Below are 14,416 nucleotides of genomic sequence, written 5' to 3'. Positions count from 1 at the left end.
ACCATTACTAATGAAGTAGAGGAGGACTGAGTAGAACAATAGTATTTTTATCCTACTATCTTGACATATTCCAAACACCCACCCTCAACCCCTTTTTTCTTTTCTTCTACGATATTTACTGAGCATCTAGCTCTGTCAGGCATTGTACTAGATGCTGGGAATATAGCAATATCAAGAGGTTCTGCCTATATTCGTAACATAAGGAAATACCAATTTAAATCAGAAGTTAGTGAGAATAGAGATAGTTGTTTTTCCCATCCAAGATCACAGACCCCCTAATTTCTGTCTGTGGACTGCAGTTTGAGGTCCCCTGCTTTAGACCATTAAAATTCACGAGTGTTACTTAGGTATCTGGAGATGTTCAGTGTAATAATGGTATTTAGATAAATGTGATACTTTAAATGGGAATGATAATTAGTAAGGGAATCTTGGTAGGTCATGTAAGACAGTCTACAGCTTGAGAAAAGTTAGCCTCTTTTTCATTTACTTCTTGAAGGAGGAAAAATTTCAGGACTTGCAAATGAATGGTGATAACAGAAGGAAGAAACAGGTTAGGTGAGCTTTTCAGAACTACAGGGCAGCCTTTTAAATGGTAGCTGGAAGTCAAGTAGCATGAAAGGAAACAAGGAGAATCTAAGGGAATGAAAATGCAGTTGTATGAAAAGACTTAGTGAAAGTCTTTAGTTTTGGGGTTTTTTTTTCTTATGACATTTCTTTCCTGATTAAAAAAACTGTATGATCATTTTGGAGGAAATTTTTCTTGAGAAAAAAGAAGAGTGAAAAAACATCCTTCCTCTCTTGCTATAAGCCCTGATACTGGTTTATTTATTAAAAAATTGGAATGAAACTTTATAATTTCTTTTCTCTTTATTCCATCCTTAACCTAGTATAAGCATTATTAAGTAATCTTTTAAAATGTTACTCTAAAAATCTTCTTAAGTTCTAATTGTGGTAAAACAGGTATAACTTAAAATTGACCATCTTGACCATTTTTAAGTATACAGTTCAGTCATGTTAAGTATATTCACATTTTTATGCACCGAATCTACACCTTTTTCATTGTGCAAAACAGAATATCTATACCCATTCAACAACTTCACATTTCCGTCTTACATCAGCCCCTGGGCAACCACCACTCTACTTTCTGTTTATATGAATTTGTCTACTTTAGGTACCTCATGTAAGTGTAATCTAAAATGTTACTTTTAATGGGCTGTCAAAGATTCCATCACATGAATATACCATATTTTATTTACCTATAGTTGGCTATTTAAATTTGCTGTAATAAATAATTATAATGCTGCAAGAATATCCCTGCATATAAACCTTTGACCACATTCTAATAATTTTCTCAATAGAGCTATCTAGAAACCAGATGATCAGATTAAAGGGCATGGACATTTTTTGTAAGTGACATCCTCAAAAAAAATTACATTTTCTAACTGTTGAAACTCATTTTATTTATTTATTTTTGTATGTTCGGTTTGTAAATGTTTAAGGCTCTTGATGTATTTGGAAAATTTCCAGAAGCATTTTACCAATTTGTGCTCCCACCAGCCCAGGATAAAGATCACTGTCTGAGAGTATCTCATTGCTGCCTTAACAACTTTGGATCTTATCACTTAGAAAAAACTTTGACAATATTTTTAGATTAAAAAATGGAATTTTATTCTAATTTATAATAAGATAAGAAGTATTTCATTTTGAATCATGTGATTTTTTTTCCTGTATAATTTTTTTCCTTCTTTTCTTCCTAAAGTAGCCCCCCATTGTAATATTATAAACAATTTTAGAAAATACAACTATAAAAAAGAAGATACACTCCATGTGAAAGACTTTGCATCTGGGTTTAAGAATCTTCTGATCCTTAAGGTCATGGAAAGTCTCTAAAACTGAAAAAAAAAAAAAATCACAGCTTTTCACTGTGCAGGGGAGAGGCCCTGGGTTATTCTGAGTGCCTGCTAATAAAACAGGTTGCAAACTGGCTGGATTTATATTAGACAAAAAATTAGCAAATCCTGACTGGCAACAGCTTGAAACTAGCAGAACAAGCTGTAAGAAGTAGCAAAGGTAACATATGAAGGAGAATGTGGGAGGACATCTGGGCAGCAGGGATTCTGGACAAGATCCATCCTTGGTAGAGGGAACACCTAGTAAGTTCTATTGAGTTCACAGATTCCTGAAATCTGCTTTCAAAAACTCAAAACTATAAGAAAACAAAAATCTAGCTTGCAAAACTGCTTCCTTTTCTGCCTACAGCTCTGACATTTCCTTAGTGTAGGGGTTTCCTGTTCAAACCCAGGAGACCTGAACAACGTAATCCGACAATTCTGGGCTGGATGACTCAACACGTGCGGGCCATCTCCGCACTGCAGCAGCGCGGCTGACTACGTCAGAGGCGGAAAGACCACCTCCAACCTGTGACTCACACCGCACTCGTTAACACCGAACTTCAGTCCCAGTACAGTAAACGAGCCAGGGCCCTCGGCGTTCGTTCCTTCGTTCGTTCATTCATTCATTCAATAAACTTTTGTTGCGACTCCTTCCGCCTGTGCAGGGCAGGTGGACGGAAAAGGTGACCAGACCCAAGGCGGGGCGACGGACGCCCACGCAGGCGGCGGGCGGAGTCCCGAGAGGCCCGGGCGCGGCGGGGACGCGCGGGGGAGCGGGCTGTAGGGCGAGGGAGGCCCGGGTCTGAACGCTACCTTGCGGCGAGCCGGTGAGGTTTTGGCCCTCCGAGTTCACGGCCTGCAGGTAGAAATAGCGGACGGGCAGAACGACGCCTGCCTGGAGTCCGGGCCCCCACACCAGGCTCCGCGGCGCGCTGACGGGCGCCTCGGGGGCCGCGGCGGCCACGAGCAGGGCGAGCGGCACCGGCAGCAGCAGGGCCCTCGGGAGGCGGCGCATGGTCGCCGGCCGCGGCGGTCGGCTTGGCGGCGGCGGGGAGGGCGGGGAGCCGGGGCCCACCCGGGGGCGGGCTTGTGCGCGGCGGCCCGCCTCCCCGCCCCGGCTCTCCGCAGGCCCTTCCGCTCGCGCGCGCGGTGCTCGGCTGCCCTGCGCGCTGCACGGGGTCCACGGCGGCCGCGTCCCCTCCTCCCCGAGCCGCGCTGAGCGCTCTGAGAACCGAGGTCCAGGGGCTGCAGCGGAGAGCCCAGGGGTGCAGGCTGCGCCCTCCATCGCCGAGGCCTTGGCACGCCCGGACCCTCACCTCCGGTTTTTGTCAACTGCTTGGAGGAAACCGTTTATTAAGGACTTAAACAGTGGTTTGCCCTGGGACGAGAGAAAGGGCCCCACTGAAAAAAAATGTATGCGCAGTTTAGGGAAATGCCTTTAGCCAAGGAATTTCACTGTGTTTACGAATGCAGAGCAAATGTCAGGCCCCTCCTCTTCCCACACCACCTCGCACAGCCCTCTGTTCACACCAGCACCACCAGGTCCTCTCTCTTGTTTCTTCTCCACTGGACTGTGATTTCCTTCATTCTCACCAATCCCCTGCCCTTACACTTCGCTCATCCCAGCACGTGTTTACTGGGCACCCCCACTGAGTTTTGGACCAAGGCCCAAGCCAGGAGTGAGGAGCTGGGTGCTGCGGTAGCAGGAGTTTTGGTCGAGCTTGCCCTGAGCCTGGTGGGTGAGCTTCTCGTCAGTCAGGAAGCTCCTGTCCTGGGTGACTGCTCAGGAATGATTGGTCTCGGCCACTCCTCAGAGGCTGGAAGTTGGATCTGGGGAGAGACTAGCAGGGGCCCCAAGAGTTAGAGCCACTGTCTTGCCTCTCTTTTCTGACCATTTTATCTACATTTGTTGATTGTTTTTCCTTCTTTTATCTGTTTACGTTTTGAATCTATTAAAAGGAAATATTCTTTTCAGGCTGGGTGATCCAGAGGAGCTCACCTCTCAGAACGGACACAGGTTTTCTGCACCCTCTGCCCAGGCCGCAGTCAGAATCCGCTGGCTTTAACTGGGCTTCTCAGCATTCTTGCTATGAGCAAAGTGTTTGAGGGCAAAATCTTTCCCATATGCTGAGCAGAGACTGTAGAGACTGCTCTTTATACTCTGGAAAGATTTTTAAAAGCTGGTAGTAAATCACTGGTAAATTGTAGGGCTAAATATGGCATTATTTAATACTACTTTCATTGCTAAATTTTATTTTGTGGGGGTGTCTGCATTATATAAGTAGAAGGCTTTACTTTGCTCTAGCTATCACTTTAAAAAATTGTGTGGACATTTTGCTAAGCTGATGGACAGTAACCGTAATGTGGTTGTTAGGGGGGACCTGATATAGGGGAGAGCATAGTAAACATAGTATTCTTCAGGTAAGTGTAGATTAAAAATTTAAAAAAAAAAAAAAGAAAGAAAGAAAGAAAAGGGGGATTACTCCTTAACAGGATAAAACTATTGGTAAATCAAAGATCAACGCATGCTTTAAATATCCTTAATGTTGATCACTTAAAGGGTGTCAGATGATCAGCTATGGAGGTACTCTTTTCTGATAATATTCCTTTCTCTTAATTAAAAAATTAAAAAAAAAAAAAAAAAGCAGTTACTGTGTGCTGACCTCCAATGAGTTCTGCACAGTGGTATAGAGGGCATGTCAAAGTGTGGGCAAAGGGTCTGTTTGTTTCTACGCAGAAGATCAAGGCCTAGCTTGGATACCCAGAAAATGAACTAAGATACGATATGAGGAGGAGCTTCCGGCATCAGCACTCTCTGGAGGACTCGTGCCGGGGGATGATCATCAAAAAGCCTCCACAGGGATCCGGACGATGCTGCGGTTGTGGCTGCATCCAGCCCACCGTCTCCTGGACTTGCCATAAGAAGGAGGAGGGAGATGTCTAGGCTGGCATGTGCATACAGTGAGACAACGAATTTGACTGGATCTGTACTGTTGGAACTCAACCAGGAGTTGGGAGGGGTGCAAGTTGTAGCACCCCAAAATCTCATGACTATAGACTATCTATGGTTAAAAGAACATATGGGATGTGAACAGATCCCAGAAATGGGCTGCTTTAATTTGTCTGATGGTTCAAGTACAGTTGGACAATATCCATCATATCATAGATAAATTTTCACAAATGCCTAGGGTGCCTAAATGGTTTTCTTGGCTTCACTGGAGATGGCTGGTAATTATAGATTTGCTTTGTTTATGTCACCGTATTCCTATTATGTTAATATGTGTGTGCAAATTAGTTAGTAGTTTAAAACCTATACATACTTAAGGTACTATACAAGAAGATATGTCAAAGAAATAATCAATCCTCCCAAGTTTCCTTCATATGCTACATCTATAGCTTTTCTTCTTCCTTCCTAATTACAAACCTTAAATAGAATTTGTGCCTCATATCGAATTTACCGAGTATCATAATTCCTCCAGGTGGTAAAGATACCTCGAGACAAGTGCTGGGCATAGAAGCCACAGGGCATAAATCTGCAAAGAAGTAAAAAGCTAACCTTTGCAAACAATATGGCTTCTCTCTCACTTACCAACTTTACATTTCCCTGTATGGCCCCGGAAGATGACTGGTTAGCCAGAGACGGGTAAGATTCCTCAAGGGAGGAACAACCTAAGACAGGCACAGTCGCAGGGGGGCCATCAGGTGAGAATTTGGGGATCAACAGAGGTGAGGCTCAGAACCTCACCCCCCCTGCTTTGAGAGAAATCTTCTGCATCCGTGGATGTCTTGCTGCCCTTGTCTAGCCTGGATTAATACTTAGTCCATAGGCACACACCTGATCATCTGATCATCTATATTTGCCTTCTTACAGCACTAAACTATGTTTTCTACCTTTATCTTGCATCTACCTACCACTTCAGCATTTTATTAAAAATAAAAATAATAATAATAATAGGAGAAATGTGGGATCAACATATAAATCAAGTACAAAAATCAAATGAATATTCATATTTGACCTGATGGTTTATAGGTCATATTGCATGATCAAAACCGAAAGTTTCTGTGATGACTGCCCTTGTACTGTTCACCAAGTAAGAATTTATTCACTCTGTAAGAATTCGTTCACCATGTAAGAACTTGTTCGTTATGCTTCAGAAGATTGGAGACTGACGAGAATTAGGCTTGAGGTGGATTAATGATTGTACATTGAGCATTGACCCCCCTATACTGAATTTTATTGTTGTTAACAACCATTTGATCAATAAATATGAGAGATGCCCTCTCAAAAAAAAAAAAAAAAATTGTGTGGAACACATTTGTTCACATTCATCCAAAATCAAACTTTACAAAATTTCCAGAGAAATAATCTAGGTAACTAGTATTGGATGGTAGTAAAATATAGCCTAATAAATTATATAACACTTGTGGCAACATCTAGTTTTCTTGGGAACATATCAAGGAAGCTATATGACTGTATCAGAACGCTCATTAAGCAGTACTGAATCTGTACCAACCTTTTCTTTTCTCATCTTAATCCATATCTTAGAAAGCATAGCTCTTCAGATCAACTAATGTCTTAACCAGATTCTTTGTCATAAATGAAATTTTATTCATTCAGCAAATAATTATTCAATGTCTGTGTTTTAAACATTATACTTTGGCTTCAAAGCTCCTGTGGTTTAGTGAAGAAGAAAGTCAAAGAGATACTGTAAGTTGTGTGATAGGGGCTAAAATATAGGTGTCAAGAGCTGTGCAGGATCTGGGATTTTAGCCTCTTATAAACTAATAAGTTAGCCTATGACTGTTTCAGGAATGCTGTCAAAAGACAAGATTCCTGGGTCAGAGAAAAAGGACTTTATTATTCAGTGTCAGAGCCTGAATAATGGTTTGTGTTGGATACCTATGTCCCTGTCCTCCATAATTTATATGTTGAAGCACAACCCCAGTTCTTCAAAATGTGACTGTGGTTGGAGACAGGGCCTTTAAAGAGATGATTAAGTTAAAAGGAGGTCGTTTGGGTGGGCCCTAAAGCAATCTACCTGCTGTTCTTTTTTTTTTTTTTTAGTCTTTTATTTTTAAGGATGGAATTTAAGGAAGCAAGAGAATCATCAATCCACTGTTTCCTTGAAGACTGAACTATAACTGGTGGTATTATTTCATTTAGTTTCTTACCTAAAGTAATGACTAAAAGGATCTTAACACTGTCAAGGAAGTGAATCACCCAGTCATAAAATTTGTTTTCATGTTTCAGGGTGACTTTAGATCAGAACTTCAGAGAAAAACAAGCAACTCTATATATTAGTTGAGAACAAATTGCAATGGTAAAAAAGGGTGCCCGAGCACACAGCATTTTTAAAAACAGTATTTCCAAACAACAGTTTTGAAAACTCAAGCTTCTTAACAATCTATTTGTAGTGAATTTATTTTTCAGGCCATTCCAGCTAACACCATGAACAAATCCCACATCTTCAGCTTGTTTTCAAGGTATCTCTCACTATTAGTGATGACCTCTGCTCATTAGAGGCTTACCTCATAGAAACTATCTTAACAGCAACAAGAGTTCTACTTGGGTTTCGAAAAGTCTCCCTGAGATGAGTAAGAAACCTTAAGAAGTTACACTAGCAAATATCTTTCTATTGAGAAGGCTATGCCTTACAATGGCATGCAAAAATTTAAAAAATCTATCATGTTGAATGCCAGTTTCACATAGTACTAACTGGATTCAGCTTTTAGATGGACAGACTGGTTCCTTAGGAAACCATCCAAAGTATCACGTTGCTGATCAGAAATCCTGCCATTTGTGACAACATGGATGGACCCAGAGGGCACTATGCTCAGTAAAATAATGCAGACAGAGAAAAACAAATACCATATGATTTCATTTGCCTGTGGAATATAAAAAGAAAACAAACAAAACAGCAATAGACTTATAGACACCAAGAAGTGACTGGTGGTTACCATGCGGGAGAGGTTCAAAATTTTAATCATAATATGCATTAGTCATAGAGACTAATACATAGTACAGCATAGAGAATATACACAATAATTCCTTAACATCTTTCTGTGTTAACGGATAGTAACTACACTAATTGGGGTGAGTATTTAATAATGTAAGTAACTGTCAAATCACTATGCTGTATAATTGAAACCACTGTAATATTGTGTATCAACTATATTTCAATTTTAAAAAATTAAAAAAAGAAATAGCTGAAAATGGGTATAGTATAAAGATAAATGGAATTTTCTGCTGTTTTTTTTAAATTTTATTTTGGCATCATTAATCTACAATTACATGAAGGACATTATGTTTACTAGGTTCCCCTCTTCACCAAGTCCACCCCACATACCCCTTCACAGTCACTGTCCATCAGCATAGTAAGATGCTGTAAAATCACTACTTGTCTTCTCTGTGTTGCACAGCCCTCCCCGTGCCCCCCCCCACACTATACATATTAATCGTAATGCCCCCTTTTTTCCCACCCTTATCCCTCCCTTCCCACCCGTCCTCCCCAGTCCCTTTCCCTTTGGTAACTGTTAGTCCTTTCTTGGGTTCTGTGCTTCTGCTGCTGTTTTGTTCCTTCAGTTTTCTTTTGTTCTTATACTCCACATATGCGTGAAATCATTTGGTACTTGTCTCTCTCCAACTGGCCTATTTCACTGAGCATAACACCCTCCAGCTCCACCCATGTTGCTGCAAATGGCAGGATCTGTTTTTTTCTTATAGCTGAGTAATATTCCATAGTGTGTATGTACCACATCTTCTTTATCCATTCATCTACTGGTGGACATTTAGGTTGCTTCCATATCTTGGCTATTGTAAATAGTGCAGCAATAAACATAGGGGGGCATCTGTCCTGCTGTTCTTATAAGAAGAGGAATTTCAACATGGAGAGAAACAGGAGCACTCACACACAGAATAAAGACCACGTGAGGACACAATAAGAAGGTGGTCACCTGCAATCCAATGAGAGAGGCTTCTGTGGACCTCTTGATCGTGGACTCCCAGCCTCCAGAACTGTGGGGAAACAAATTCTATCGTTTAAGCCACCCAGTCTGGTGTTAGTTATGGCAGCCCTAGCAAACTAAACACTCCTGGTCTGGTGGGGACAATGCAAAAGCCTTATCTTGGATGCCTGAAGTGGGTTGTATTACAAGAGAAGCATGCTGAATTTAGGGGACTACTGTTTATAGAGTAAATGGAATTAAGCCTGCTTTTTGTTGGTGGGGAGATATTATCTCATCTTTCAGGGTTGCTTGCTCCAAACACAACCCTAAGAAATGGCAGGGGTAAAGAGTGGTCTAAGACTTACATTCTCAGAATGCACAGCAAAATGATTTAGGAACATTCCAGACCCATAGCAAATTGTCTCTCCCAATGTAAGTACACCATATGAGGGCCAGTTAACTTGATCTTGGGAGGATTAATAGAGGTTTTCTGAAAGAAGTAATGTCTATTGTGAAACGTGAAGACCAAATAGAAATCTGATGCAGGAGGAAGGAGAGATGTACATTTCAGGCAGAAGAAACATCACAATAAAATCTTGAAGTAAATGACACACTCAAGTTTCTAGTCCCTTTCACATTTGTCTCTGCTTTGAATTCCAATTTTAGACACAGAGAATTGTAATCTATATGTGATTCTGGAAGGTCTTAGGTTCAATATACTCTTATGAATTGCACTGACCCCCAGAATCTTCACATTAAAGCTATGTAGACTTCACAGCTATTGATTGTCCACTCAGTTCACAACTTTACTATCTTTTCTAGTTACCACTCTTTTTTAACTGCACAATCCATGGTTAACAATGAGGCTTTGAAAACATGGCCTTAACCCAATGGTTGCAGTTGATTGGCCCAGTTTGAGACCTGCCTCATGCTGAATCAATCAGAATCTTTCCCTTGGGAATTTAAAACCAGGATTAAGAGATTTCAATTTGTGACTGACTGTTCTTTTAAACAGAGGCAAAGCAAACTTCACCATTTTTTGGCTTGTAGACTGAAAAATAGAGAACAAATATAGAAAAGTCTCTTGAGTTTTCTATACAGTGTGCTATGCAGACTTGGTGCAGTTCATGAATGGCATCTCTGCCCTTGGTTTCTGGGATATCCCTGTAACCTTTTAATAAATTCCTCTTTTGACCTTAGAGAATTGTCTCATTTTCAATGTCATTAATTAATAAAAACCTTACACAAGATTAGATGAGCTCAGATACTATAAAACACCTACACACTTATTTTAAGTATTTTAATAATAATCTATTCAACACCCATTTTGTCATGCATTCTGCAAGGTGCTGGGGATATAAAACCAGTGCCTGCCCTTCCATTTTTACAATTCTTAGGATGGATTTTAGATTGTGACACAATTAGTTTAAATATTAACTAATATAATTAGTTTACTACTAATATTCAGACCCTTTTAGTATGGGGGTATTTCCTCCTAACACACAGCTGCTCATTGGTCCAGCTGAGTCAGGCACTCATCACTGAACCAATCAACTGTGCTCAGACTCTTGGGTCCTATAAGAACATAGATTCCTCCACAGTGAACATACAGTGGTGGCGATGGTGGTGGGGTGTGTGTCAGAGAATGGAGTTCCCAGAAAAAAATGAAAAAGGGACTACTGGGCACACAATTATATCAGTATCTTCTACATACCTCCAAAATAATTCTAGAAGTACTTCCAGGTTTACTGTAGACTGGAATGACAGCAAAATCTGGAAAGGATGGTCGGGGAAGAAAGCCTGGGTTTAGAGAGAAAATTAACAGGAGGATTAATTTGATTAAATACAGTATTTTATAGAATCAAGTACAAATATGAATTTTTTAAAGAAAATAACTTATTATTCTCCTAGTCTTAAAAATTATCTTTTGTTTTTTAATACATAATTCTAAGTATTTAAATATAACCATAACTATATATACACATATACTTCTATATATATATGTGTTTGTATATTTACAATTTCCTAATTGGAGGGAATCTTGGCTACTACTTCTCTCTCTTCTCTTCTTGAACATAATCCTCAACCCCCACCTGTCCACAAAGCACCCACCATAACACCCTAGGATACATCCCTCCATATGTATACATGCATATGCAGGTTTTTTGGTTAATGCTTTACAAATGAAATTTTGCTTTTTTCACTCAACAGTATCTTATGCACATCCTTATAAGTCAATTTACATAGTTCTATTTTATTGTTAACTGTTTCATAATATTACATATGTGGATGTTCCATAATAATCTCAGTCATTTCTTATTAGGTGTTCACTTTGTTTCCAGTTTTTGCCACAACACACACTGTAGCAATAAAAATTCTAATATGTAAATCTATACATACTTGTACTTGTATTTCTAGTGGAGTGATTTCTGGGGCAAATGCATATGGTGATTCACTGTATTGACTCACTCAACTTCCTGATGCTGCATCATCCGGGTCATAACAGAAACAGCAGCTCCTCGGGCAGTCCAATTCTGTGGCATGGGTTTATTATGGTGCGGGAATTTCAGGTTAGTGTCTATTTCTTCAGCCCTTCTAATGTGTTTGTGAGCAAAGCATACAACCTTTAATAAATCCTTTTCTATTTGATACACCTAGAAAGGATAATATTGTCTACAACTAAATATCCTAGGTGATCCAATTTGTTTAAAAGTTTAACAAAGGACAACAATGATATTTTAAACAAAATGTTGTTCATATACAAGATGATGACACTTTCTTGACCTTGGCAGAGAACAACTTTGCACTGCTTTTCTAGAACAGAAAACAGGTTAGTACAAATCTATCATTTCTTTAGCAGTAATTAACATTGCATTTCATATTTCAACTGGTAAGACCTGCTTATTTTTCATCAGTGCTAGTGGGCCGTGAATGACCCAACTCCATGCAGCAACTCTTGCTCTACAAATGTGGGAACTCAGAGAGAAATGATGGAATATTTCTTCTCTGTTATGCAGCTAGGTACACCGATCTCTTTGTTGGTTGGTTGCTCCTAGGTACAAATGAAAAATGAAGAAGAAAACAAGCCATTGTTTTTAAAAAACTGCTCATATGGCTGAACTCATTCAATAGTCACACAAAGATTTGTTGAATACTTCGCCTCTCCCCAAACTTTTTTGTATTTTTTCTAAAATTTTCACACTTAAAAATAATTATTTGGTGGAGCCAAGATGGCAGCGTGAGTAGAGCAGCGGAAATCTCCTCCTAAAACCACATATATTTATGAAAATATAACAAAGACAACTCTTCTAGAATAGAGACCAGAGGACACAGGACAACATCCAGACCACATCCACACCTGCGAGAACACAGCGCCTCACAAAGGGGGTAAGATACAAGCCCCAACCCGGCTGGACCCTAGCACCCCTCACCCCAGCTCCCGGCGGGAGGAGAGGAGATAGAGCGGGGAGGGAGAGGGAGCCCAGGACTGCAAAACACCTAGTCCCAGCCATCCAGACCAGAGCGCAGACACAGTGCATGTGTGGGGTCCTGGATACTCTCACGGAGATAAATAGCCTCCCAGCTGTTCCCCCTCCAACGCAGATCCACCATATCAGAGCAGCAGCCCGAGGCAAGCCATGCCCACAGCAACAGCATAGACAAACTCTATAGCAGCCGGGCAGGAATCAGAAGCCCTGTCTGTGTGCAGCTGCCCAGCACAAGTCACTAGAGGTCGCTGTTCTCCCAGGAGAGGAAGGCCACAAACCAACAATAAGGAAAGGTCTTCCAGCCGTCACTCATGCCAGCTCTGCAAACTATCTCTATCACCATGAAAAGGCAAAATTACAGGCAAAGATCACAGAGTCAACACCTGAGAAGGAGACAGACCTAGCCAGTCTTCCTGAAAAAGAATTCAAAATAAAAATGATAAACATGCTGGCGGAGATGCAGAGAAATATACAAGAGCTAAGGGATGAAGTCTGGAGGGAGATTACAGAAACCCAGAAGGAGATTACAGAAGTAAAACAAACTCTGGAAGGATTTATGAGCAGAATGGATGAGAAGCAAGAGGCCACTGATGGAATAGAAACCAGAGAACAGGAAAGCATAGAAGCTGACAGAGAGAGATAAAAGGATCTCCAGGAATGAAACAATATTAAGAGAACTGTGTGACCAATCCAAAAGGAACAATATTCTTTTATAGGGGTACCAGAAGAAGAAGAGAGAGAAAAAGGGATAGAAAGTCTCTTTGAAGAAATAATTGCTGAAAACTTACCCAAACTGGGGTAGGAAATAATTAAACAGACCATGGAAATACACAGAACTCCCAACAGAAAGGACCCAAGGAGGACAACAGCAAGACACATAATAATTAAAATGGCAAAGATCAAGAACAAGGAAAGAGTTTTAAAGGTCACCTATAAAGGAAAACTCATCAGGCTATCATCAGACTTCTCAACAGAAACCTTACAGGCCAGAAGAGAATGGCATGATATATTTAATGCAATGAAACAGAAGGGCCTTGAACCAAGAATAATGTATCCAGCACACTTATCATTTAAATATGATGGAGGGATTAAACAATTCCGAGACAAGCAAAGTTGAGGGAATTTGCCTCCCACAAACCACCTCTACAGGGTATTTTAGAGGGACTGTTCCAGACGGGAGCACTCCTAAAACTAAACAGATGTCACCATAGAAAATAAAATCACAGCAAAGAAAGAAGACCAACCAAATACTAACTAAAGGCAAAAAAATAAAATCAACTACCCTCTAAAAGCAGTTAAACAAAACATGAAAGAGCACAGAATAAAACAACCAACATATAAAGAATGGAGGAGGAGGAATAAGAAGGGAGAGAAGAAAAGAATCTCCAGACAGTGTATGTAACAGCTCAATGAGTGAGCTAAGTTAGGCAGTAAGATACTAAACAGGCTAACCTTGAACCTTTGGTAACCATGAATCTAAAAGCCTGCAATGGCAATAAGTACATATCTTTTAATAGTGACCCTAAATGTAAATGGACTGAATGTACCAATCAAAACACACAGAGTAATAGAATGGATAAAAAAGCAAGACCCATCTATACGCTGCTTACAAGAAACTCACCTCAAACCCAAAGATGTGCACAGACTAAAAGTCAAGGGATGGAAAAACATATTTCAGGCAAACAACAGAGAGAAGAAAGCAGGGGTTGCAGTACTAATATCAGACAAAATAGACTTCAAAACAAAGAAAGTAACAAGAGATAAAGAAGGACACTACATAATGATAAAGAGCTCAGTCCAACAAGAGGATATAACCATTCTAAATATATATGCACCTAACACAGGAGCACCAGTATATGTGAAACAAATACTAACAGAACTAAAGGGGGAAATAGACTGCTATGCATTCATTTTAGGAGACTTCAACACACCACTCACCCAAAAGGATAGATCCACTGGGCAGAAAATAAGTAAGGACATGGAGGCACTGAACAGCACAGTAGAACAGATGGACCTAATAGACATCTATAGAACTCTACACCCAAAAGCAACAGGATATACATTCTTCTCAAGTGCACATGGAACATTCTC

General features: G+C 40.3%; 1 protein-coding gene across 6 annotated transcripts in view; it reads right to left on the bottom strand.

Annotated features, from left to right (window-relative positions):
* Nucleotides 1–14,416, bottom strand: part of POGLUT3 (protein O-glucosyltransferase 3) — a 137,229-nt gene that overhangs the window by 16,320 nt on the left and 106,493 nt on the right. For 3 of the 6 annotated variants that reach the window (XM_073239295.1, XM_073239294.1, XM_073239297.1), the window contains 2 exons: nt 10,552–10,637; nt 8,847–8,907 (listed from right to left, as the gene is read on the bottom strand). In XM_073239295.1, coding sequence (XP_073095396.1) covers nt 8,847–8,907; nt 10,552–10,637 — 147 coding nt within the window. Of the gene's footprint in view, nt 1–2,705; nt 3,223–8,846; nt 8,908–10,551; nt 10,638–11,306; nt 13,936–14,416 lie in introns of those variants that run through there. The other 3 variants (XM_017656457.3, XM_073239296.1, XM_037020204.2) reach the window with 3 other exon arrangements.

This window comes from Manis javanica, chromosome 6 (assembly GCF_040802235.1).
Source record: "Manis javanica isolate MJ-LG chromosome 6, MJ_LKY, whole genome shotgun sequence".
NCBI lineage: Eukaryota > Metazoa > Chordata > Mammalia > Pholidota > Manidae > Manis > Manis javanica.
This window is presented reverse-complemented; position numbering and strand designations above follow the sequence as displayed.